This window comes from Rhinolophus sinicus, linkage group LG06, assembly GCF_036562045.2.
Source record: "Rhinolophus sinicus isolate RSC01 linkage group LG06, ASM3656204v1, whole genome shotgun sequence".
Lineage (NCBI taxonomy): Eukaryota > Metazoa > Chordata > Mammalia > Chiroptera > Rhinolophidae > Rhinolophus > Rhinolophus sinicus.
Genome location: NC_133756.1, coordinates 126,367,723 through 126,393,277, shown reverse-complemented (window position 1 = coordinate 126,393,277; position 25,555 = coordinate 126,367,723). Strand labels below are relative to the sequence as shown.

At 38.9% G+C, this 25,555-nt stretch overlaps 1 protein-coding gene and 1 long non-coding RNA gene across 6 annotated transcripts in view; one reads left to right on the top strand and one right to left on the bottom strand.

Moving 5' to 3' along the window:
- The window catches only part of LOC109446121 (uncharacterized), a 267,895-nt gene that overhangs the window by 229,570 nt on the left and 12,770 nt on the right, over positions 1-25,555 (bottom strand). For 2 of the 4 annotated variants that reach the window (XR_012497513.1, XR_012497515.1), the window contains exons 2-3: positions 20,598-20,709; positions 14,753-14,902 (exon numbers count right to left, since the gene is read on the bottom strand). This is a non-coding gene — a long non-coding RNA (uncharacterized LOC109446121). Of the gene's footprint in view, positions 1-12,179; positions 12,300-14,752; positions 14,903-19,656; positions 19,753-20,597; positions 20,710-25,555 lie in introns of those variants that run through there. The other 2 variants (XR_002137149.2, XR_012497514.1) reach the window with 2 other exon arrangements.
- Positions 1,651-7,537, top strand: ZBED5 (zinc finger BED-type containing 5). 2 transcript variants are annotated; one of them, XM_019729211.2, is made up of 3 exons: positions 1,651-2,562; positions 4,200-4,318; positions 5,245-7,537. In XM_019729211.2, the coding sequence occupies exon 3, from the start codon at positions 5,464-5,466 to the stop codon at positions 7,468-7,470; it is 2,007 nt and encodes a 668-aa protein (XP_019584770.1). In that variant the 5' UTR covers positions 1,651-2,562; positions 4,200-4,318; positions 5,245-5,463; the 3' UTR covers positions 7,471-7,537. The 2 variants fall into 2 exon arrangements, with proteins under 2 accessions (XP_019584770.1, XP_019584777.1); XM_019729218.2 differs by having other exon boundaries at positions 5,213-7,537.

The window sequence follows — 25,555 nt, the reverse complement described above, 5'->3', positions numbered from 1 at the left end:
TGAGGACGTCAGTGTCGCTGGCTGGCTGCTCTGACAAAGTGACGTCAGGAAGGCACTCAGAACTGCCTAAGAACTGAGGACTTCTGCAGCTCAGAGAGCCTGTCTCGACTGAGAGGTGACCATGCTGCCACTCTGCTCTGAGAACCCTCCATTCTGCTCTGCCCTGCTCATACTGAACCTCTACCGGACCGACCTCCTGGACCAGCCTCCCTTCCTTGCTCCACCAGGACTCTGATTGACTTCTGGACTGGTTTGTTACTCTATTTTACCCAGTTATTTTATTACTCTGTGTGCTTTACAGTTTGGTGTATTGATGATTGATGCTTTACTGTTTGGTGTGTTGATAACTGATGTTTGAGTAAAAAACATATTGAAAGGCATTTAAGATCTTGCGTGCTCTGTTCTTTGCTCATGTCACGGCTACCACGGAGGCCTCAGTCGGTGCCAGGTAGATCCTGGGGGTCTGCGAGCATCTGTGGGGTGGGGGCGTTACTCCCTCTGATTTGCAGGAAGAGACTGCAGCACGGACTGTGAGCATAGCAGTCGCTGTGACAGAAGAGTAAATGAACTATTGCATTAAAAAGTGTGTAGAACAGCCCCTGGCCCAGATTCTATATTCAATAAATGCTAGCTACAGTATTATCATTATTGGTCTGAGTTCTACATTGCATATTTTCTCATCTGTCTCAGCATCTAACATTCTATATAATAGTTTATTGATTGAGCAATTACAGAAAAAGTTCAAACCCCATAATTATCAGACTTCAGATTTTAGAACCTAGGTTAAATCCTAGACTTGACTTAATTTATCAGTTGGATGTTTTGGATTTTCCCATTTCATGAAGATGTAAATGAGATGTGTGAAGATTAAACTGGAAACATATGTAAAAGGTTTTTATGGAAATATAAAACGTGAAAATATGCGATCTCATCCCAACATTATCATGGAGCTAGATAACTCCTGCAAATTACAAAATGAAAATCTTTGCTCTTTAAGTAAAACTGTACCCCTTCCCACAAATGATTTCTGCCTTTGTGGTTCAAGTTTAAAATAATAATGAAGCTATATGGATTCCTACCATAGGACAAGATCTGAAGATGTTGAGATGGCCTTAAAATATCTAGGACCGAATGTTGGTTTCTATTATCAGTTCTAGGAAATCGTCTATGCAACAGTCCTCCTGAAAATTGTATTAAATTAAGGGTTAGGTTTTTTCCAACGCCTACGAAATGTATTCACGACATAGTTTTAAAAAACAAAAACTGCCCTCGCTTTTGACCACAAGTTAGGGACTTTCTGTCATTGGTGCAGTGCCTGAAAACATGATCCAATTTTCATTTAGTTATTTCTATGAGGCCTGGCAAAGCTAAAATGTTGCAAACAACGGGACCTACTGTTTAATGAGACCCGTATTTTAACAAACAATTCCCTCTGAGAAGTATATATCTATTTCAAGGTGCCAGTTTTCAAAATCCAACTCCAGGTCTTCAAGAGGGATCTCACACAAAATGAAAAGACACAACCCGCAGCCCTTTGCTGTATTTTTTTTTTTTTAAAGGGGAGAGGGCCAGGAGCAATGCTGCAGCTAGCAAACAGTATTCCAGAGGACTGGCCGGTGGGTGCAGGTGGCCAGGCGTCTCTTCAGGGAGGTGGCCACTTGTGAGAGGCGCCAAGACAGAGCAAGACGACTTGTTCATCTTTCCCGTGGACACTACAGGGACGCCGCTATCCCTACCCACTCCTACATGGCGGCTCCCCGACCCCGTGTGGGGTCAGCCGGGAGCTCTTGACGGTAAAGCGCGTCAGGCTCAGCTCTCAGCTGGGCTGGGGACCCTGACACGCCAGCGTCGAGGAGGGAAGGGGAAGGGAGAGGGCGTTTTCAGCCCCTATTCCAGTGGGGGAAAATGGAAGAGGAAGCGGATCGCGGAACAAAGAGGTCATGAAATCACCGGCAGCCGAGCCTCTTCGCGCACCGTCGTGGCACTGCGACTCCACTCACATCACCCCCTCGGGGCAGAGCGCCAGAGCCTATGAGCATGCAGATTTCTCGAGTCCACTCCGGCCCTACGGGATCACGAACTCTATCTGGCAGCACCCAGGCATCTGCATTCTAAACGAGCGCGCGGGCTGACTCAGGCCCAGGGAAATTCGAAAACAATCGCTTCACATCTGGCACCAGCTGGGCCTCCCCGCACGTACGAACCCGTCGCGGTGGCTGGGCCACGCCTCAACCGAGCTTGGTCCTTTCTTTTGGTCCCGCCCCCGCCGCTCAGCGTGGATTGGTGGCAGGGAGCACCTCTGGCGCTGATTGGTCAGCGGAGGAGTCGCTCGTGGAGACTGTAGTTTGGGTGCCCCAGGGTGCTAAATTTATCTTCAGACGAGCGACCGCGCCAGCCACGAATCGGATCTCTGTGGAGGTGGCATGGGCGATATCCCTGAACTGAGAGCATCACCCTGTCCCCGAATCCTTCCTTCCTCTGTTTTATTTTTCATCCCCCCTCCTCCCTCCTCCCTCCAGTCCGCGACGACTGGCTCTTGACCCTGTTCAGGCCGCGGTGAAGGTGAGGACCAGAGCCGCCGAGGCGGCTGAGTGGTGCGCTCTGAAATGGCCGCTGCCTTGAGCTGTCTAAAATGGCGGCCGCAGGCTCAGCTGGGGATCGCGGCGCTGCGCTGCAGCCCAGCCGCAGCGTAGACAGTTCGCTCCATCACTGATGGAGATGAAGTAGAAAGATAGTGTTGGGTGCTGAGACCTGTTCTTGTGGTTGTTAGCTGAGGCAGCCGCCCGGGGACGCGAGAGAAGCGTTGTGTAGGCGAGATTGGGCTCTGACAGGAAGCGAGCCCCACATGTGGCGGTCTGCGGGCTTTGCGCAGCTGTGACAAGGAGTAGCTGAGGGATGGCTGGCCCGAGCCGCACGTCGAGGGGACCGTTTCAAAACGCATTTAGGTGCTGGAAGCGGTGACCTACCCACCTCCTCCCTAGGCTTGGTCAGTGCACTGCACTCCCGCCCAGCCCTCCTGCCCCTGAGGGTATTGTTCAAAGCAGGAACCGCCTCAGGGTGGGGGTGAATGGATTGTGCTACCTGTCAGTTCAACTGGAAGAGACAAAAGATGAGTGTTTCGGCCCCCTCCCCACCTTTTCAGGGAGTGGGACAGAAAGTTGACTGTAGGGAGTCCAGACTCTTTGTCTTTGAGAGATTTCCGGAAGCACCTCTAAAGGGGGGAATGAGGCCCTCCTTCCTGAAAACAAGCTTCCTACTTTCTGTATTTTCTGGCAGCATAGGAGAGGGGTCCTCATCTTTTAGGTCAACCAGCAGCTCCACGAAGTTCTCTTTTTGCTAAATCCATTTCGGAACTTTGGAAAGAGACTCTACTGCTCTTGCTCCCAATAATGGAGAAGTAGGGCTTTCTGCTGCTGCCAATTTGAGACCCTCAACTTTCTGGCAGTTGTAATCCATTGTAATCCATTTCTCCCTGCACCACCCCGGTACCAGAGATTTTAGTGCTTAAGAAATTAAAAGTATGTGGGGACACACAAGTAATGGCTAGGTATGTTGGGTCCTAAGGTCGAACTTGGGTTGTTCTTAATTCTTCACTTAAAAAAGCATGCTAACTTAACAGGTGACTTAACCTCTCTGTGTCTCTTTGTCATCTCTAAAGTAGGGTTACTGATAGTCCCTGATTCTCAGGTTTGCTTTGAGGATTAAATGAGGTAATCTATATTTGGGATTTAGCAGTTACTGGCACATTGTAAACAATGATCACTCAGTAAACATTAGTAACCTTGGTTATTGGAGGGTACAAAAATGGTTATAGAAAAAAGGAATGTTTCATGTAACACTTCCATGTATAGCTTGCTTCCATTTTAAATTACTTTCAGTGCTTAATTTTAGAGACATTAAGGTGGTGTGGCTGTACTTTTAAAAGTTAGGTTTAGTTTTTGAAAGTTTTTAGTGTATTTCTATGAAGTCAATGGGTGAGGAAACACCTCAAAATACTGAAATGACTAGGGTGTTAAACAGGATGAAAATACTGCATTTTTACTATGTTAGGGACCTTTTGTTTCAGTCCAAGATCTGCAGTACAGTGAAGAATCATTTGCACTGCCTGGATCTAAAATAAATTATAATGCATGATTATTTTAGAGGTTTGTAGTTAGTGCTGCTTTTGCAGTGTCTAATTTTAATTTTTCTCATTCTAGGCTATTGGTTACTCACTCCCCTTCCACCCTATCCCTTACTTTTATTCTTTTGAAGAGTCTGCATTTCAAGCTGCCAAGGTGGAGAGTGTGATTGCAGAAGGGAGTTTTCCTCATTTCAGGTATCTTATCCTCTATAGCTATTAATAAGAAAACCATTTTGATTCAGGATCTAATTTGAGAATACAAATCTTACTCTAGCCAAATCATAAAGTTTCAGTCAAAGTAGCTATATTTAGATAGACACTAAATCTGTATGCCTTAACTTACAAAGCTAGTAGTATTCTTTAGATGTCCTAAAATTTTCATTACCCTTTGTTTTAATTATGCTTTTAAAAAATTATATGAGGAATAATTTGGATAATATGAATATTTATATAATCTTAAATCCAGAGAAATAATTGCTAACTTTGTTTGGTCTGCAGTTTATTTTTTGATGTTAACATATAGTATTTAGGATACAACAGAATTCTGTATCTTGCAAAACTTTAAATTGTTTGTGTGTTTTTAGTATGGCTCGTTAGTTGCTAGCCTTGAAAGGAGCCTTCAGATGTATAATAGTATCAATAATGAATGTATTTAATGTCAATAGGCATCAGAAAGCTAAAAGAGATTCCAAATTACCATGAGAAGGGGTTGGTACATTATGGCCTATGCTGTCTGTTTTTGTAAATAGAAATTTATTGGAATACAGCTGTGCCCATTCTTTTATGTATTGTCTATGGCTGCTGCCGTGGTACAACTACAGAGTTGAGTTGCAACAGAGACCATATGGCCCTTTACAGAAAATGTTTGCCAACCCCTGCCATGGGACATATTCTTCAAGATCCCTTCCTTAAAAATACACTTATCAACTTATTATTGCTTAGCCCTATAGTTCCCAAATTGTGTTTTGTAGAATATTAATAGTCTCTAAGTTAATAAGTGTTCTGAGAAAAAGGTCAGTTCTAACAATAGGTTTTTTTAACAGTTTATCTTAAAGTGTAAGTTTAAGACTACTAAACTCATTTCTATAGCTTTTATTTTTATGTGATAATCTGCCTTTAAGAAAAGGTGTGCCATACCTGAGAGCACCAGGAAGTCGCATGAGAGATCACCTGATACACGAACGTGTGATGTCCCATCTGCGCATTGATGCATAGGCAGCATTTACAAATTAACTGATGTGTTGTTATGTATCATCTCTTTGGTGATTGCTCATCTCCTATGTATCCTGTCTTATAATTTCATCACATTTGTGATACTCAATGTTTATTCTAAACTAACCATGTTTTGTACCACAAATACATTGCCTATGGATCTATTGCTGAAACAAGGAAGTCTTAAACAAGAAGTAGAATCTTTTTGTTATCAAATTGTGTCTGAATCAAGTGATCAAAAAGTTGGAATATTACAAAGTGAAGATGAACAGTTACAGCCTTCAGTTTCTAAAAAATCAGAAGGTGAGCTCGCCAGGGTTAAATTTATGTCCAGTTCCAACAAAATAACAACATTTAGTAAGAAACCAAAAAGAAGAAAATATGATGAAAGTTATTTGTCTTTTGGATTTACTTACTTTGGAAATAGAGATGCACCTCATGCTCAGTGTGTGTTATGTAAGAAAATTTTATCAAATAGCTCTTTGGCCCCAAGTAAACTTCGAAGACATTTGGAAACTAAACATGCTGCATATAAAGACAAAGACATAAGTTTTTTCAAGCAACATCTTGATTCACCTGAAAATAATAAACCTCCAACACCTAAAATTGTCAATACAGATAATGAAAGTGCTACAGAGGCATCATACAATGTAAGTTACCATATAGCCCTGAGTGGAGAGGCTCATACTATCGGAGAATTGCTTATCAAGCCCTGTGCAAAAGATGTCGTGATGCGGATGTTTGATGAACAATACAGTAAAAAAATAGATGCAGTGCAACTATCAAACAGTACCGTTGCACGTCGAATTAAGGATCTAGCTGCTGACATTGAAGAAGAGCTTGTCTGTAGACTGAAAATTTGTGATGGGTTTTCACTGCAACTAGATGAATCAGCTGATGTTTCAGGACTTGCTGTGCTGCTTGTGTTTGTTCGTTATCGGTTTAATAAGTCTATTGAGGAAGACCTACTCTTTTGTGAATCTTTGCAAAGTAATGCTACTGGTAAAGAAATTTTCAACTGCATCAACAATTTTATGCAGAAACATGAAATTGAATGGGAAAAATGTGTTGATGTTTGTAGTGATGCTTCTAGGGCAATGGATGGGAAAATTGCTGAGGCTGTCACCTTGATAAAATATGTGGCTCCCGAAAGCACCAGTAGTCACTGCCTATTATATAGACATGCACTAGCAGTTAAAATAATGCCTACATCTCTGAAAAATGTGCTAGATCAGGCAGTACAAATCATCAATTATATTAAAGCTCGACCACATCAATCCAGACTTCTAAAAATTTTGTGTGAAGAAATGGGTGCCCAGCACACAGCACTTCTTCTAAATACAGAGGTGAGGTGGCTTTCCCGAGGTAAAGTTCTCGTAAGACTTTTTGAGCTTCGTCGTGAACTGTTGGTTTTCATGGATTCTGCTTTTCGGCTATCTGATTGTTTAACAAATTCATCTTGGCTGCTAAGACTTGCATATCTTGCAGATATTTTTACTAAATTAAATGAGGTTAATCTGTCAATGCAAGGAAAAAATGTGACAGTTTTTACAGTATTTGATAAAATGTCATCATTGTTAAGAAAATTAGAATTTTGGGCCTCATCTGTAGAAGAAGAAAACTTTGATTGTTTTCCTACACTCAGTGACTTTTTGACTGAAATTAATTCTACAGTTGACAAAGATATTTGCAGTGCTATTGTGCAGCACCTAAGGGGTTTGCGCTCTACTCTGTTAAAATATTTTCCAGTGACAAATGACAATAATGCTTGGGTTAGAAATCCATTTACAGTAACTGTTAAACCAGCCTCGTTAGTAGCACGGGACTATGAGAGTCTGATTGATTTAACATCTGATTCTCAAGTGAAACAAAATTTCAGTGAACTTTCCCTAAATGATTTTTGGAGTAGCCTAATTCAAGAGTACCCAAGCATTGCGAGGCGTGCAGTTCGTGTACTTCTTCCTTTTGCTACAATGCACCTGTGTGAAACAGGATTTTCATATTATGCTGCAACAAAAACAAAATACAGGAAAAGACTTGATGCTGCACCTCATATGCGGATCCGACTTAGCAACATTACACCTAATATTAAGCGGATATGTGATAAAAAGACACAAAAACACTGTTCTCATTAAAATTGAAGGGTTCTGCATGTCTCTTGATAACCAAATATAAGATGGAAATAAAAGATGATTTACTTTATCTCTGGCATTTTGGGGTGTTAAAAAAAATTATTCAAATTTTTTATATTTCTTAGATTTTAAGAAAACTAAAGAATCAAAAATTTAAACATGTATTATTGATATTTCTTCACATTATAATTTCAAAGGATTCCATGGTCATAACTGTGGGAAATGTTTATCCACATGATAAAGCCCCAAGTCCTTAGCATAACAAACGCTCGTTAGGATCTAATCCCTACCTATCTTTCAAAGCTATGTCTATGCTGCAGCCCGCCAGTCACATGGAATTTCTTGCCATTCCCTAAACATACATATTACATTGTTTCATGCCTCAGGTCTAAAACTGTCCCTTCCCCTTCCTCCTGACAAATTCCTATTTGCTTTTCATCACTTTGACTTACACCTTTCTATTTTGGCCTTATTTTTTGTGTCTGTCTGAAATATGAACTGCTTGGTAGTCTTATGATTTCCAGTGTTAAAGGACTGACCTCTTGTAGTTTCTTATCCAGCGCTACGTCTCCATTGTTGGCAAAAGGCTTTACTGGAGTAGATGCTTAATAAAGGAAAATATGTTGGCGAAGGTGAACAACAAAAAATGGAATAGGGCATGGTGACTTATATTTGTATATTCTGCACATTTACAGAATGCTACCCTTTGTTTTGAGGGGCTCAGTTCCTCTATTACTTAGAAGTTACGCAGAAGTCACTAAGGAATGTCACAGCTCTGATTCAAGCTGAACTATTTTGGGGGTAGAAGGGAAGAAGTATAAACATTTTCAGATATTTGCTTTGTTTCTCAGTTTCTATATATGTTATTGCAAATTCCATACACTGTAGTCTAAATTAATAAGGCTTCACTGTACTTGAATGTGATTAGACTTGAAACTTCTATCAATTTATTCTTAGAATATTATGAAAATGTTCTGACATTCCTGTCTCTAGGCTTCTTTCTCCATTTCACATCACACAACACAGCTCAACTCAGTGTTAAATATTTTGTGTACTCCTGTAATCAAGAGCTACTGCAGATAGCCATTTAATCTCACTTATTCAAACCTATCTTTCATTTAGTGGCATAGGAGCACCTCTATTATAAGGCAGAATGTGGTAGAATCACTAGGTTCAGGCACCTGCTCCACGGCTCAACTAGCTGTTTAACACTGGGCACTTGAGCCTTCCTGAACCTCAGTTATCTCATCTGTAAGATCATAATTATGCCTTGTTTAAAGGGTTATTATCATTAAATGCGAATGTATAAAAAACTAACAGTGGTTGATCAGGAATATATACGCAACATATATGAATTCCCTGCCATATCCATCTATGTCCCAGTTAAATTTCACTCCACACTCATATTTCTAGCCTTGAGTTTTTATTCTCTGGAAACTCAATAGCCCTCCAGGTGACAGTAACTGACTTAACCTGAGGCAGCAAGATTAAGCATTTCTAGCCCAGGTTTTTTTCCCCTTTGTCACATTAAGCACCTATTTATCTGTCAGATACCTTACTAGATCCCTGTATGTTACCTATAATGTTTACAACAATCCCGAGGGATATGTAATTTTTTGATTTGCCAGGGGTCACACAAGAAGTAGCAGAACTTAGTTTAAAGTAGCAGTACTTTTTGCAGTTACTGCCTTTCAAGTTTTTCTAAGCATCAAATAGTGACGGGAGTATAGCTAAAACTTCTTACTAAAATCTGGACATTTCTTTGAAATTCTGTGTTTTTTTTCCTTTAGATTCAACCAAAATTTGCTGTCTACTTCAAAATATGCTTATTTTAATACAAAAATATATAAACGGGGATTTGAATTGCTTTCAAGTAAAATTCTCCAAAAAGATTCATCATCATAAGTTATACATGCAATACTTTTTGCCAATTAATCCCAGAATTAAATCTACTCTAGTTCGAAAAGCATGTATGATGTCATAATGTCTATGTTTGACTGATACCTCGAGTCTGATAACTAGACCCCTTATGTGATTGCTGTACCTGAGCCCTTCATTAGGTCGTCTCTCCAGGATTTCAGCCTCTTGAGATATAAGACCTCTTGGCCTTTCCAATTTTCCCATAACTTCTAAAAGTCTAGATTCCTGCATTTAAACCCAAGTATGTTTGTTGACTGGGATCCTGCTATCTGCTACTAGATCTCTTTAATGCTGACAGTACCCAACCTGGTTCTTGATGCCAACTTCTCACCTCTCAGGATTAACCTATGAATATCGTGCACAGCTAGTGACTGGAATTTTAGCCCCAGAAGGTGGGCCTGGTACCTACTGGATGTTAGGCAAGTTTAGTGCCAGACAGCAACTTACTACCCTAACCTGCAGGTACCATGACTGAATCGCAAGAGATCTTTTTCTTTACAGTTAAACCCTACCTGCCCTTAAGAATCGGCCTTTAAGTAAAACCAAAGCAAACAAAGTCTTGAGCACTGTCACACTCCCTTTTGTACTTTCAAAGCCCTTTGTTTACTCTTTTGCCAGTGTTCTCTAAGGCTACAAATACTAGAAACACTACATGGAGCTAGAGGGAAGCTTTTGATAAACCCTTTCACACAAAAGAAAACAACTCTTAAGGAAAGAAATGAGTGGCATTCTACTGAATAATAGAGATAGTGGGGACTAGATATTCTCATGGCACCCTCAAATGACAGCTACCCTTCCTGCCTGTGCATGAAACAGTAAATTCCTCTAATGTGTCCAACCCAAAAGGACTTTCCCAGTTTTCATCCCTATATTTCAAGCATTTGAAATTGCTTTGATTTCTTAATAAGGATTTTTTTCCTATGTCAACATTGCCCTATTACCATACATATTTAAATATACAAATTATAATCTCTTGTAGCTGAGACTTTTTTTGAATCCTTCATAGAACTTGGCAAATTTCTAATCATACAAAATTGCTCAGTGAATCAATTCCCTAGCTTAACACGTAAAGTATTTATATGAAATACAGTTCATTCTATAACATGAAAATTAGCTTCAAAATCGTTAGCCTAATTTAAACATATAAGGCAGTCACTTGCCTTTCAAAGACTTCAACATTTCTTTAATCTCCCCTGTGCCTTAAAAACGCAATTTTATTCCCCAAAATATAATTCACCTATAACTCTTGAATCTATCAGCTATATAAATCTAGGTGCCTCTGAAATTTAAGCATGTTTGTTATTTCACCTTTTAAAGTTAGTATAACTGCACTGTTGATTAGTATAAGGGAAAGAATTCTGAAGCAGGTGTCAAGAGACTTGTGTTTGTGTTCTATAGCTAATTAACTGCCTTAGATAAATTCGTCCCTTCTAGGCCTTAGTTTCTTCATTTATTAAATGAAAGGGGTTGAATTTTAGAAGGAACCCTAAAGTTCTTGTGAAATAAGATAAAAATTTAAACCTAAATAAAGATTAGAGTGGTGGTAAGATGTGTTCAGTTATTTGAAATATAAATGGTTTTTCCTTAGAAGCCAAGCTTTTTCAATGAGTCTTTTACCATAATAATTTCCATCAACCAAATGATAAAATATATAAATTCCCTCATCATGGATACTTATTGGATGGAAGAAATGAAGTGCTTTTTCAGAAGGGAGATAGATGTACTTTGAAACTTAGGAAACATTAAAAAAACTAAAATGTTTGGTTATGACTATATTAAAATCCCATATAGATTAAATAATAACTGAAATGTCAGGCAAGTTGCAGTGGAAATTGCTATTTCCCCAGCATCTGTTTTCCTCTCCCAAATCATACTGTGATTTCCTTTCAAGTATCTTGTTCTTCCCTGCATAATTCATGTACTTAAAATCTGACCCCACTTCAACATTGAGAGTTTTATCTAAGATAGTAGCTTTCAAGCCATTTTTTAAACTCAATTCACAAGAAACATTTTACATTATAATCCAGATGTGTATATGTGTGAACATAAAATCTTTCATAAAACAGCACTCACCATATGTGCAATGCAATCTCAAATCTATTTTTTAAATGATGATTAAGACCATTCATGATTCATTCTTGGGTTATGATCCACCAGTTTGAAAAACACTGGTGAATATAATGCCATTGCCCTTAAAAAAAAACATTGGTCAGGAACCTGGATCTTCGCCTATGAAGGCATAGTATTATTATGGCCACAGGAATAGCATGTGACCCAATACAGGCTAGTGAAAAACAAGGGTAGTATTATAGGGGCTTTGAGAAAAGTTGGTTTTCCTTACTCTTAAGGAAGAGATAAATGTCCTGTATACTTGAGAGACCTGGAATTGCTGCAGCTCTCTAGCTGTCAGCATGGGGATAAAGCTAACAGGAAGACAGAGCCAAAAAAAATTAGTGAGAAATTAAACCAGAGCCCTGATTGAACCACACTTGATCACTATCCTGCCTTTAATTTTTTTGTTACCTAGGCCAGTAAATGCCCTTTATTGTTTACAAGAGTTTACACTGGGTTTTGTATTACCATAGGCAAAATCGTCCTAACTAATGTAGGGGTCTAAAGGAAAAGCAGTATAAAAGTGGAATTTATTGGTAAACTTAGCTGCAGTGATGAGTACCATCCCAAACTAAGTCTGATCTCTGGTTATTCAGCCATCTACCATAGTGTTATCACTCAAAACTCTGCCACTGATATTTTATAGACTGAAGGTTAAATCAGCACATATTTTGACAGTATTAATATCATTAAATGCCATTTATTTCTCTTAGTGGAACAATTGGATGATATGTAGATTTTAGTTAATAGCTTTGGCTGGACTAATGAAATCAGGTATCTAATTCAAATTAGAAAGTAACCTTGAAGAAAAAAACAGAAAAAAAGGAAAGAAATTAATTTTGAAAACAAAGCTGTTCATTTTTCCTTTAATTTGTTGAAGACCCTGATAAATCTGATGGAATTTTTTTAAAATTTAGTAAGTCACATGCTTTGTAGGGGGAATAATCAGCCATGAATAGTTTGAGTAGTCCTCTATCTTAAAAGTTGCTTTCTGTCAAAGTTGTAAACAAGTTCTCTACGGATTGTCTTAACTTCTCAGAAGAGTTATGTTGACAAGGCAAAATCTTATATTACAGTTAGCATGACTTTCTTGACAAATACCTTTGAGCAAAATAAACCTTTTCCCAAACAAGCTGGGACTTCAAGTTTAAACCGATGACCTAAATGCCTACATCTGACTCTACCTCCCTAAAATTCTATAAACATGGTGGGGGGAAAAAACACATTTAGACTAAATCCATAGTAATACTAAAGAACAAAAAGGGAGTAAAGAATTTACTCTCAAAGAATTTATATTCAGGTGGGAAAGACAAACTAGTGCTATGAAGAAAATAAAACAGATTAATGTTAGAGTAATGAAGAGTGTTAACTGACTTAATCTGAGAAGGTCCCTTCAAGAAAGTGACATTTGAGCTGAAGCCTGAATGATAAGGAGCCAGTCAAATGAAGATCGGGGAAAGAATATTCAGGTGAAAAAAAGGAAAGTGCTAGCATCCTGATATAGAAAGAACTTGGTGTGTTTGAGGAATAGAAACATTAGTATGTCTGGAATAAAGAGCACTATGAGTATGATAGAAGTTGTCAGAGGAACCAGATTACATAGGGTATTAAAGGCTAACATAAGGAGTTTGGGTTTTATTTCAAGTACAATGGGAAGCCATTGTGGTTCTCAAACAAGAGAAGGGAGTAGGGATGAGGTTACCACCTCCAAGGGGTGTATGTAAATGTGTGAGGGCATCAAGGGGAGAGCTTTATAATGGGTATTTTAGATCTGTTAGTACAGATATAACATCTACTCATATAGACTTGAAGAGCTGAAAGATTAGATGACACTGGGGCCTTCATTACTTCTAAGGAGAACCAGAACTTCAGAGACTCCACTTTGGAAAATGTGCATATTAATTGAAAGATTCTCCATCTCCATTCTTAAGAGCAGGGAACATACATTGGACCTCTGTATCCCAGATGATACCACATTAGACTTTTTGTGGCACAAATTTGACAACTATCTAAAGTTGGAGCATGCAAAATTTAATGGTGATTATCTTTTGTAATAAGAAAATGTAGTACATTAAACAAAGGCCCATAATCTATAAAAATGTCCAGATTTGGCTTTCAGTATGTTTCACTGAGTAAAGGGCTGACTGTTGAGTCTCCAAGCCTCTTCCAACTCTTCAAGTTGGCTGTTACCACCATGTCTTTTTTGCTGCCGTTAACTCTTCCCCACTGTTCCTTTGTCCTCGAGGAAGAGGATCCCAGAATTCTTAGTGAGTAGAGGAGTAAAAGGGACTCAACCCTTGGAAATTTCACTGTTGGAATTATTTTTTAACTTAAGTTTTCAACTTCCTTCACCAGATGATTTGAAGACTTCATATAAAGCAGTAGCCCTTGCTCCCTACCCAAAATATGTAAGGGAAACTGGTCTGATTGCTGCAACACTGGGTTGACTTGGAATGACAGATTAAAATTTTATTCCAAAGCTTTTTTCCATTCTACTAAATATGTTAAAAATCACTCTGGATGTCCAGAGCACTTCACAGGTGTTAAGCAATTAATTCTGCAGTAGGTTATATAATCATGTTACAGCTATGGAAAAATTAATTGCCTAATACTTAGGAGGTACTTTGGGTTTAGAAAAGGACCTTTAAAATGCAAAATGTTATTTTTGCTATTCTACATCTGCAAATGAAAAGGTTAGACATCATCTCTTATAAGAACTAAAAAGTCATGGAATATTGTCAAAGCCTCAAATGTTTTTAGACTTAAAAGGCTCCCAGGGTCACTCAGCAATGTTCATTCACCATTTTTTTACTCAAGCTGTTTTAAGAGCCAGTAATTAAAGATTTCTCTAGAATATATCTACCTTACCAGCAATTCACTTTTCAAGTAGCTGCCAGAGCTTTTATTAAATATACATACAGTAGTATATCCCCCTTATCTGAGGGGGATACATTTTAAATCCCCCAGTGGATGCCTGAAGCCACAGATGGTACTGAACCCTATATATTCTGTTTTCCCTATACATACATACCTACGATAAAGTTTAATTTATAAATTAAGCATAGTAAGAGGTTAACAACTATATAATAGAACAAATTATAAGTATAGTGTAATATTACGTGAATGTGATCGCGCTCTAAATACTTTACTGCAGTCACCCTTCTTGTGATAATATGAGATGATAAAATGCCTATATAATGAGATGCAGTGAGGTGAATGACGCATTGTGATGTAGCATTAGGCTACTACAGACCTCTGATATGTCAGAAGGAGGATCATCTGCTTCAGTTGATCCTGGATCATGGATCCATGATGATTGTTGATGGTTGGATGTCAGGAGCAGACGATGTCGATGGTTGGAGTTTAATATTTTTGGATCACAGTTGACCACGGAGAACTGAAACTGTAGAAAGTGAAACCTTGGATAAGAAAGGACTACTGTATAACACATCAAAGCACCATAAAATCGATCAAACAGCTGTCATCAGGAACTATGCCAACATCCTTTTTCAGGAAAGCTTTGGAAAGAATATTTTTTCTGCAAGTCAAACTGTCAGAAAACAAGCTATTCTCAAAGCTTCAGTGCCTAGTCAAATACAACAGAGCTCTAGACTGTTGTGGGCTTGAAGTTCTGAGTCTTAAACTAATTTTACAAGAAAATGACTACCAATTAGGTTCTCACAGTATCCAACACTCCTTAAAGTGTGCAACACCAATAAACTGTACCTACTCTATTTTTGCTTAATTTTGTGCTCAAAATAAAAAGCAGACTTTCATTGACTAAACTTTATACTGAAACATGACAAATGAACAGAGCTGATGAAACAAAGGCCTGAAGTTCAAGACACAAACCCTGTTACGAAAATCAATAAATTGTTTTGTGTATATATGGAGCATTTATCTAGTATTTAGCCAGTCAAATACTGAAACAAGCATGCCTCTGCCCTGTATTACATCACTGCTATTGCTAGTGAAATTTAGTTACATCAGGACAAAGTTGATAAAATAAACATTGCATTCCTAAGTCATAAAATATTAAAAACACACTAATCCAGAATTAACAGGAATTAATAATAAAATATTTAAATTCTTATTTCCAATTTTCTAGTAAGAGAGGGACTATAAACTCCATGAGGGCAGAAACTTTGACTTACTTATTCACCTTCCTATTCTCTGGACCTAGAATAATGCCTGGCACTTAATAGTTGTTTATTAAATAAGTGTTGAATTAACATGGTAATGATGGGAAAAGACTAGGTTCAAATCTCAGTTCTGACACTTTTTAGTTGTAGAAGCTTGGACGTCACTTAAGTTTTCTGACTCGCAGTTTCTTTATTTGTAAAAGAGGAATAATTTATTCCCTGTTTTCCCAATGTTATTTTTTCAACACTACCAATCAAATCTAAAATTCTCAGGGGACACTCTTACAATTCAATTCAGTTATGAGAAGAAAGTGAAATTGTGTCTGTGACCACCCCTGCGTCAGACAGCAATAGCAAGTCCAAGTCCCCTATGCCTCTGCCTGAATGGGTATGTAGATCGGACCTGTAGATGTGGTGTGTGGATACAACACACCAGCTGGCTTCATCAAAGTGAGCAAGGGAGAGAGTGCCAGAAAGAGACATCACAAACTTTTATAATCTAATTTTGGAAGGGTTATCCCATCACTTTTCTTGTGTTCAATTCATTAAAAGCAAACCGCTAGAGAACCAAGATGCAGGCTCTCAACAGACACCAACTCTGCTGGCACCTTGATCTTGGACTTCCCAGCCTCCAAAAGAACTATGAAAAATAAACTGTTGATTATTTTAAAAGGAAAAAAGAAGGAGGAAAAAAAACAAAGATCCAGCCCACACTCAGGAGGAGAGAGTATTACACAGAGGCATGAATTCCAGGAGGTAGAGATCATGGTGAGCCATTTTAGAAGGCTGCCTCCCGCACTCACAGAGTGTTCAAGTTGCTTATCCAGTTTTACAAAGCTAATAAATAGCAAACCTGAGATTCCAAATCACATCTGCCTGACTACAAAACCCACAGTGTTTCCATCTATGACTCTTCTCCCAATGAATACATAGAAATAATGTAGAGTTATCATAAATTTGTCTAAAATAAATCTAAAGTGTTAAAAATCCATTTATCCTCTAGGATAGAATAAGCCATTTCCATCCTAATTGTTTTTCCTAGGATTGTTCATCCTAATCATTTTCTTCATATATAGATAGGACAAGTTAAACCTTTTTCATTCTTGGTCCATGCATGGTACTTGTAAATTCCAAATTTCAGTGATACCAGAATTTGTATTTTTTTTAAAGCATGCAAAGTATAAATTACCTCTCAGCAAAACCATCTAAAGAAAATAATCTGGTGGATACACTAGTGTTACTAATAGATTTGAAGAGCATAACTTTCATTTGTTAATTCAGTTTAGTAGGGAAGGACATTTGTAAATAACAATGGTGTATACAGAAGCTACAGAAATTCAGAAAAAAATACGGTTAAAGAAATATGAATCGAAGAAGAAAAAATACTTTGAGTTTTGAAGTATGAATCAGAGTTTACCAGGTCACCCAGGCACAGAGCTGTTTAAAAAAAAAAAGCATGGCCCAAGATTATTGGAGCCCAAGATTACCAGCAGATTTGGAATGTTAAAGATTCCCTGAAAGTCAGAGGGCAGATGGGATCACACTGGCAGAGCAAGAGTCAGACCAAGCTCAGAGGCAATGGATACAGAGTTGGGAGTGTAAGGGTGGAGGAAGGGCAGAACATCTTAACCATAAAGGGCAACCATAAAGGGTAAGTGTTTGAGGAATGGAATTTGAAAACTCTAGCTGTGTTGGCTTCTTCCTCCATTGACCCTTCAAAGCTAAGAGTACCCTGGAATGGTATTTGCCCCCAGGCTGGTACAGTAACTCTGGAAACTTAGGGCAGATAAGCCAGGTAGTACCCTATGTGGCTACATCCAGGAAAGGAATCCTAATTTCACACCCAGAATATTAGTCACTGGCATACCCTGTCCAAGATTACATTTAATCCCATCCCTCAATCACCAGAGAAAACTATGGTAAATAGAAACAGTGACATGTGCACAGGAATACCAAGATGAGAACAAAATCAAGAATCACCAAATACCCAAGGAAGACCAATACCATGGAAAGGTGACATCAATCAGCAAATAAAGGAACACCCAAGCAAACAGTTATTAAATAGAGGCGGCTCTTGGAAATAATTATTTAGTGAATACTGGGTGTAGTATCAGGCATTGTTCTAAGCACATTTACATGTATTTTTTTTTTAATATACAGAATGTGAGAGAATATTGCATCTAACTTTTATATAAAAGAACTAGTCAAAGATTGTTAAAAGATGGTTTGAACAACAAATGGACTTTGATGAAGAGCAAATTAGCAAAACTGGAAGAATAAGCTGAGGAATTACTCCAAAAGAACCAAGATACCGGGGGAGAGGCGATTTAAGAAACATTAAGAAACAAGATAAACCCAGAGATTCCAATGTTTCTCATAATTCCAAAGAAGAGATAAGAGAGAACTTTAGGGAAGCAAAATTGAAGAAATGATAGAAGAAAAATTCCTGGTATGACTAGTGTAATTTAGAAGAAATATTTAATGTCATTTACATTAAAAAGAAAAACAACAATCAAACATGTAAGTACACCTTATTTTGTATTGCCTAGTTGCATCTAAAACTTCACATTTTACTTTATGTATTTCTAAATTATATATTCTGTATGTTTTCATGATAATTGTGCTTTTTTTAGCTTTTTACTTTGAAATTAATTTAGACACAGGAAAGTTACAAAAATAGTACAAATGCCCTTCACCTAGGTTCCTATGATGTTAACATCTTGTATAAATATAGTATAATTATAAAAATAAATTAACTTTAGTAAAATATCGTTAACTAAACTACAAATATACCTTATATGAACTAGTCAATGGGCATGATTAACATATATATATTAATAAACATACAAAATAGAACAAAAGAGATGAGTAGTTACTACATCCTCATTTCTACAATTGGTCTTCAGGATCTGTTTAATCATCGTCAATTCCATATTCATTTTGCCAGCCCCCACAGCTGGTTGAGGTTTTCACATGATGTGGTGGTCTTCATTCCTGAGGAATGAGTCCTTGGTTCTGCTTGAATTGGATTGCTATAGTCTCCTATTAATTTTTACCACTGTACGTGGCAAACTAGTATGTGACTCAGCATCTCTGGGGTTCGAGACATTCTCGTCCTTGTTCCCATTATGTAGCAACAATCAGATTTCCCTTTGATATCAAGGATTAATCATCCCAGACAATAGTGTAACCTCTTTTTTTTCCTATTGTTCCAATGTCAACTAATAGTATAAACTTCCAGTTACGTGGAACCATTGTTGGGTTTTCTGGGGAGAGCATTCCTCCCTTGAATACTTACACCTTTAAATGGGCAAAACTCAAAGTTGTTGGGATGGAAGACAAACATTTTATGAGTGGATCACTATGTATAGTAGTGGAAAGTGTCTCACTCCTGGGTTCCCCAGCTCACATATTGTCGATATGGGTGAAACAGCACTCTATGTTGGTTGTTAGTCCACAACACATAATGCTGTAGGACAGGAGTTGGCAAACTTTCCTGTGAAGGGCCAGGTAGTATATTCCAGGCTTTAAAGACCACATATGCTATCTCACATATTCATTGTTTTTGTTTACAACCTTTAAAAAATGTAAAAGCCATTCTTAAAGGCTATACAAAAACAGGATGTGGGCCAGGTTTGGCCCTCAGTCTGCTAATCCCTGCTATAGGACGATACCCTAACTTTGCAAAATGTTCCCTTCCTGCTGGTCCAAAACACACACACACACACCACATAGTTTTACTCCAGCAAACAGTTGTGTGTCCCTTTGAGGAAAGGTTGAGAGAAATATTTACACATACTTTCGATGCTATCACAAGGTCTTTTCTCAAAGGTACCTAGCATACTCTGTATTCAAGGGCCCCGGGTGTGTGAACTTCCCAGGACTAGGAAATGGGTGAAGGCTATTACTCTTAGTGGTATCTCTAGTCAGGCCTTTATTTTCCCAGCCTAGAGTTTGTTGACCATGATCAATTCAGCACCACCAAAGATCTCTGTAGGTGAAACATTTTAGTTACCACTCTGAAACTACTTTGCCTTGATAATTGTGCCCACTGTGTCTCTGGCAGTTATGTTCTCTCTGGCCTCTGCCACCTCAGGGTCCCTCACCATCACTGAAATTAGAAATTCCATTTCAGTGCAACGCATGCAACTTTCATCCCCAGAGGACAGTCATTACAGTGATGTCCTCATCTATTTCTTCATGCCGTAGGGTGATGAGAAGGTATGCTCTAGGCCCTTTTTGGGAACATAGTTAAGGGTGGATGATCCAATACAAATAACAGCCCTCTTCAGTATTGCTGTTTTCACAAATCATTGGAGCTTGTCTTTTAACACTATGTCAAGAAATGTATGGCAACCCAACTTTATTTGGTTTCATTTACCAGTTGAATCATTTTTAATTAACTTAGCATAACTAGACCACTCCTAGATACCTGAACTGATACACTGACTCTGAAATATCTGGTAAGTATTCTGTTATCAATAGTTTTTTCTTTCCTTGGTCTTACACCCTCAGAAGCTATTCCTACACATATTCCCCAGCTCTTTGCTAATGCAATGAAGTAAAGTCTTGCCCTTCTTCTGGCAAATAATCTTTCTCTTCTCAGATTTACTTTGAAATTGGTCCCCTAGAGCATGCTAGGATCTGACTCAATTTATACGTCTGGAGTTAGTGAGAGGAGCCAAGGGGGGAAAGGAGGAAAAATTGGTATCCCTGTGCAAGATGAGATCTGCATTATCTATTATTGCGTAATAAACCACCTAAAATTTAGCAACTGAAAATGACAAACCATTTCACACAGAGTCTGTAGGTCCAGAATCTAGAAATGGCATAGCTGGGTGGTTCTGGCGCAGTTTTCTCTCATGAGGTTGGTGTCAAAATGTCAGCTGGGGCCACAGTTATGTGAAGGCTTGATGAGGCTGGAGGATCTACTTCCAAGATGGCTCACTCACATACCTGGCAAGTTAGTGCTGATTGTTGGCTGGAGGCCCCAGTTCCTTTGCCATGTGGGCTTCTCTATAATGTTGCTTGAGTGTCCTCACAACATGGCATCTGGCTTTCCCCAGACCTAATAGCAAAGTGGAAAGTACAATATCTTTTATGAGCTAGCCTCAGCAATCACACACTACCATTTCTGCAATATCCTATAGGTTACACAGGTCAGCCCTATTCTTTGTAGGAGGGGATTGCACCAGGGCATTTAATGCTGAGAGGTTCAAATCACTGGGGCCTTCTTAGAAACTGGTTACCATAAGGTTTTCAAGAAAGGTTAAGACCAGCCTCATCAGGGGAAGAAGGGAGCTACTTCTGAAGACGGGACATTCAGTGGAGTTTGACAGCACAGGACACCACTTTGAGAGTACCATTCTTTTACAGTCAGTACCCTAATTTCCACATCAGAGATCAAGTGAGGCTGTTAATTCTACCTCTGTAGTAATCCGGTGTTTTACTGAAGAAGATTCTGCTTCTAATTTTTGGTGTGTTAGACCTGTGGCTACAGAAGATAAGGTATGTTTCAGGGCAGTCATTGAAAACCCCAGGTTTTCTAAACATGCCCTATGCTAAAAATTTGAAATCTTGAAACTATAATTTTCTTTACATTTTCTAGCAGTTAGAAGCGACCAGTACAGTCCCTGCCCTGTATTTCTTGTGCCTTTCATAGTGGTCTAACTCAGTAGCCAGTTGGTTCACCAGAGCCTTGCCTTTCATAGGCACTTCATTACAAATGATAATTTTTTAAAACAAAAATGGAATCTATTTTCTCATGCAACTGACAAGATAGACAGACCTGGATCCAGTGACTCAAATTATGTCAGAAAGATTCTCTCCCTTGCCATCTCTTGGCTCTGCTTTCCTCTGTTGTCTTTATTCCCGGGGAGACTCTCTCCATGTGATGGTAGAGATGGTCTCTGTCTTACATTTTACTAATTTAGCAATCCACAGGTGATAATTTAAATACTGTTTCTCCACGCATATCATGGGCTACCAGTCTCTAGTAATAGTAACCAGCTATTCACCACCTTCAGATACATCCAGGTCAGATAACTCATCCCACATTCTCATTTCCTGGAAAGTCAGGTGTTTACAACGTTTCTTATTACTGCATCAGTCAGTGTTCATTGCATAACACAGAATCCAGTCTAGTTTAGGTACAAAGAGATTTAAAATAAGGAATCGAGTGCTTACAAAATCATTGAAAGGCCTGGAGAAGCAAAGTCCAACTTTTTGGCACAACCTCCTGCCCTCACAACCACTCTATTTCTACACATGATTAGAACTGTCCCCTCTACCGTTGCTGTAGGAAGAGGCTGCCATTGTTGCTCACTGCAGAAGTGCATTCCCGCTGCTGCTGCTGCTGCTGCTGCTGCTGCTGCTGCTGCTGCTACTACTACTACTACTGTTTACAGGAAACGGCTAGCTCCAGAGTCACAAGCATTACCTCTGCCTAATCCACACAAATGAATTAGATCCCATGTTTCTTTCCTAGCTCCTCACATGGCTCCGTTCTGAATTCATTTCTCACAAGATCCATTGAACTGGATCACACCTGGAGTCCTAATTGAAAAAGGAGTCTGGGAAATGTCACTAGCTTTCCAATTTTTTCAAATTAGAAACAGCCCCCATTATTTTGTTCACATTATTATTATTATTATATTCTAGAATTGTTAGTTGTATCTGCTGTGTTAGAGTGAGATTCTTTAAGAAAGGATAAAATTTGATTCATGTTTAGGATACCCAGCATTCAATAAAGCATTAAAATGTCTTATTTCATATATTTAACTTTGGAGTTAGAAAAGTTATCTAATCTAGCTCCCTAATACTAATGAATCAGCCCAAAGCTAAAGGAGGTGAAGTTTCACATGTTTCTACCTGCCCTAGTTCACGGCTCAACCTGCTCATCTCCTATGGTATAGTATATGTTCACACAATAGTACCTTAGATCCCTGATAGATGTTTAAGTAGATTTTTATCTCCCCTTTGAGTGAGACTTAGCATGGAATTATCTTCCCTCTTCAGTTAGCACAGAAATAGTTATGTAGACCTAATCATTGGACACTTAGTCTCAAGGACAACTCACCCCCATATGTCTCATACTGAAAGGGAAGTTTTTGCCTAACATTCTGGAGTCCAAGATCCCCCTTCTAGATACCAGTAATGTAATCTTGATGCCAACTATTTATCTCACCATATCCAACCCATCTTGGCTGCCAAATCCCTGTATTGCTGAACCTCCCTCAGCCATTAGCCAGGCTCAGCACGGTGGCAGGGTCTAATGCAGTGGTTCTCAACCAGAGGATAACTTTTGCCTCCTAGGAGACATTTGGTAATGCCAAGAGACATTTTTGGTTGTCACAACTTGAGGGAAATGTTGCTATTGGATGTAGTGGGTAGAGGCTAGGGATGCTGCTAAATACACATAAGACAGCCTCCTATAATAGAATTATCTGGCCCAAAATGTCAATAGTGATGAGGTTGATAAATCCTGGTCTATTTTTAAACCCCATTCTTGTACACTAAGCCCTGTCTTGGAGTGTCCTAACTCACCAGTAAGTTCCAAAACAGGACGTCTCCAACCTAACATCATCCCTATCATTCCTGCCCATAGCAACTTCTTGCTCTGCCTTCTGTAAGGCTTTATTCATTTACAGGCTCCTAACAGCCTTCTTTTATTTCTTCTGTGTTTATATATTGTCTCTCCCACCAGGTTATGAGCTCTTCAGGACAATATTCCCATCTCCCACATTCTATAGCCCTGTTGTATATAACAATTTTAATTAATCCCTAAAAATAATAAAAGCCTGGATTCAGACCAAAGCTTTCAGAACACTGTCACTCTCTGGACAAAGGCCCAGAAAGGAAACAAAATAGGGTCCTTACCGAATTGAAATACTCAACCCACTTTAAGTCAAGCAAATAAAATCTTGGCTTCATGAGTCTCCATCTATTCCCACCCACTCCTAAAAGTTCTTGGTTTTTAGTTTGGCTTTTGATTTCTTTCCACTGAGAATTTCTCTTCTGTTTATGTCTAATTGCTTTCTCCATTAATACCCATACTTATACTTCCTCTTTCATTACACTTCATATTTTAATTTCTTTTCAGTGTCTTTCTTCCCCGAAAGACTTAGCTACATGAAAGCAGAGATCATTTCTGCCTTCTTCATTACGATATCCCCACCACCTTAGCAGAATGCCTAGCTCATAGTAGGTAATTTTCCTTGTTAGTAGTGCATGAGGTGTTTTTTTTTTCCATAATGAATTTTATTAAAACATGATGGATTCCAAAATGAAGTTCAACAAAACTACAAAAAGGAAAATTTTAATTCGGAAACTATATCCCTCTGTTCTAACGCAGACTGATTGATGCCCAGGCTCATGAGATCTGTTCCACAGCTTACTTGAGGGTGCCCCTCACCTCCTGTGTGCCCTTCCTTCCTTGATATCTTGAGGGCTCAGACATGTAAGCCCTAGGGAAAACTGCACATGAATGGGATAGCGGGCCTTTTTTGGATGAACTGCTGCCCTTACTCCTCACCTGGTACCTATCAGCAGTTACCTCCATGCAGCAATTAGACCAAGGGCGATGGCAGGCCTCTTCAGTCAAAAAATTGTTTTTTATCCTTGTCTACCCACAGCCATTTCTTCCTTAATTGTCTCTTAGATATTTACACTATATAAAATTAAAAACTCTGAGTCAAGCTAAATTTCATACACTTCCCCTTCTAGTCTTTGTCATAAAGGATTGATTTGAGAGAGGTTGCTTTTTAAAAAAACATGTTAATTATTACTTGTTAGTATTTATATTGTTCCTGTGATCAAAAGGAACAAGGCTTTTTAGGACCAGAATTTTAAGGGACTGTTTTCAAACTCCCTGAATTCAAGTATGCTTCCACTACAATGTATTTATCAACTTTTGAGTCTTGGCCTCCTGGATCTATCTCCCCCCAACCCCATGCTCCCACCATGCCATGCCAGTTTTTGTTCGTTCTCTTTCTCTCTCTCTCTCTCTCTCTCTCTCTCTCTCTCTCTCTCTCTGTCTCTCCCCCCTACTTTCTCATTTTGCAATTTCTACACAACACAAAGAGTACAGACTCCTTGATTCCTACAGACAAGGAGTCAAGATGTTCTGAAATCTACTGCTCCACTAACCAAGCTGTGGGTATGAGTGAGTGTGTTGGCCCCGCTCTATAAGCTAGGAGAGGCTCTTCCTGATTCCCAGGGCTTACCATCAGCCATCTCCCGATACCTATAGCAATTCTCCAACCTAATGGCACACTTCATCTTAGTTCTTGGGGCAGACAGGTATCCAGCTCTGGTTTAATTTAACATTGACTTATCCTGGGGCTCTTTCCTGATTAACTTGAGGCAGTATAAGTGGTGTTACAGCTTTTGGGCTCTAGAATCCTTACTGCCTAGACTCAAACCCTGGTTCTGACACATCCTCATTTCTCTGTGCACCTTCCTTGTCGGTGAGAGAATAGTATCAACTACCTCTTAGGGTTAGTGTACACATGTGAAACAATACTTTTGAACAGATAAGCACTTAGTGTTTGTTAATTATTATTAGAGTTTACCCAGCGCCTTATTGGGGAGAGACCTATGTTACTAGTGCTACACTAACAATTCAGCAAATGTTTCTTGAATGATCACAATGTTCCAGACACTGCTAGGAAGAACAGACATGAAGCAGAAACTAATGTTGCATTCGTTTCTCAACGAACTGCCTTTGGTCTGTAGATGGTAATGACAGCAAAGGAGTGGCTGTTTAGATGGCCCTTCGTGGTGGTTTTCACTGACTTGAATGAAAGAAATGTTTTTACCCTTTGACTTCTATTATGTTATATTCTGGTTTTTTGAGAAGTCAGAGTACATTTTGTAATCATAGATCATGATCCTTTTGCCTCTCTTAAAAACAC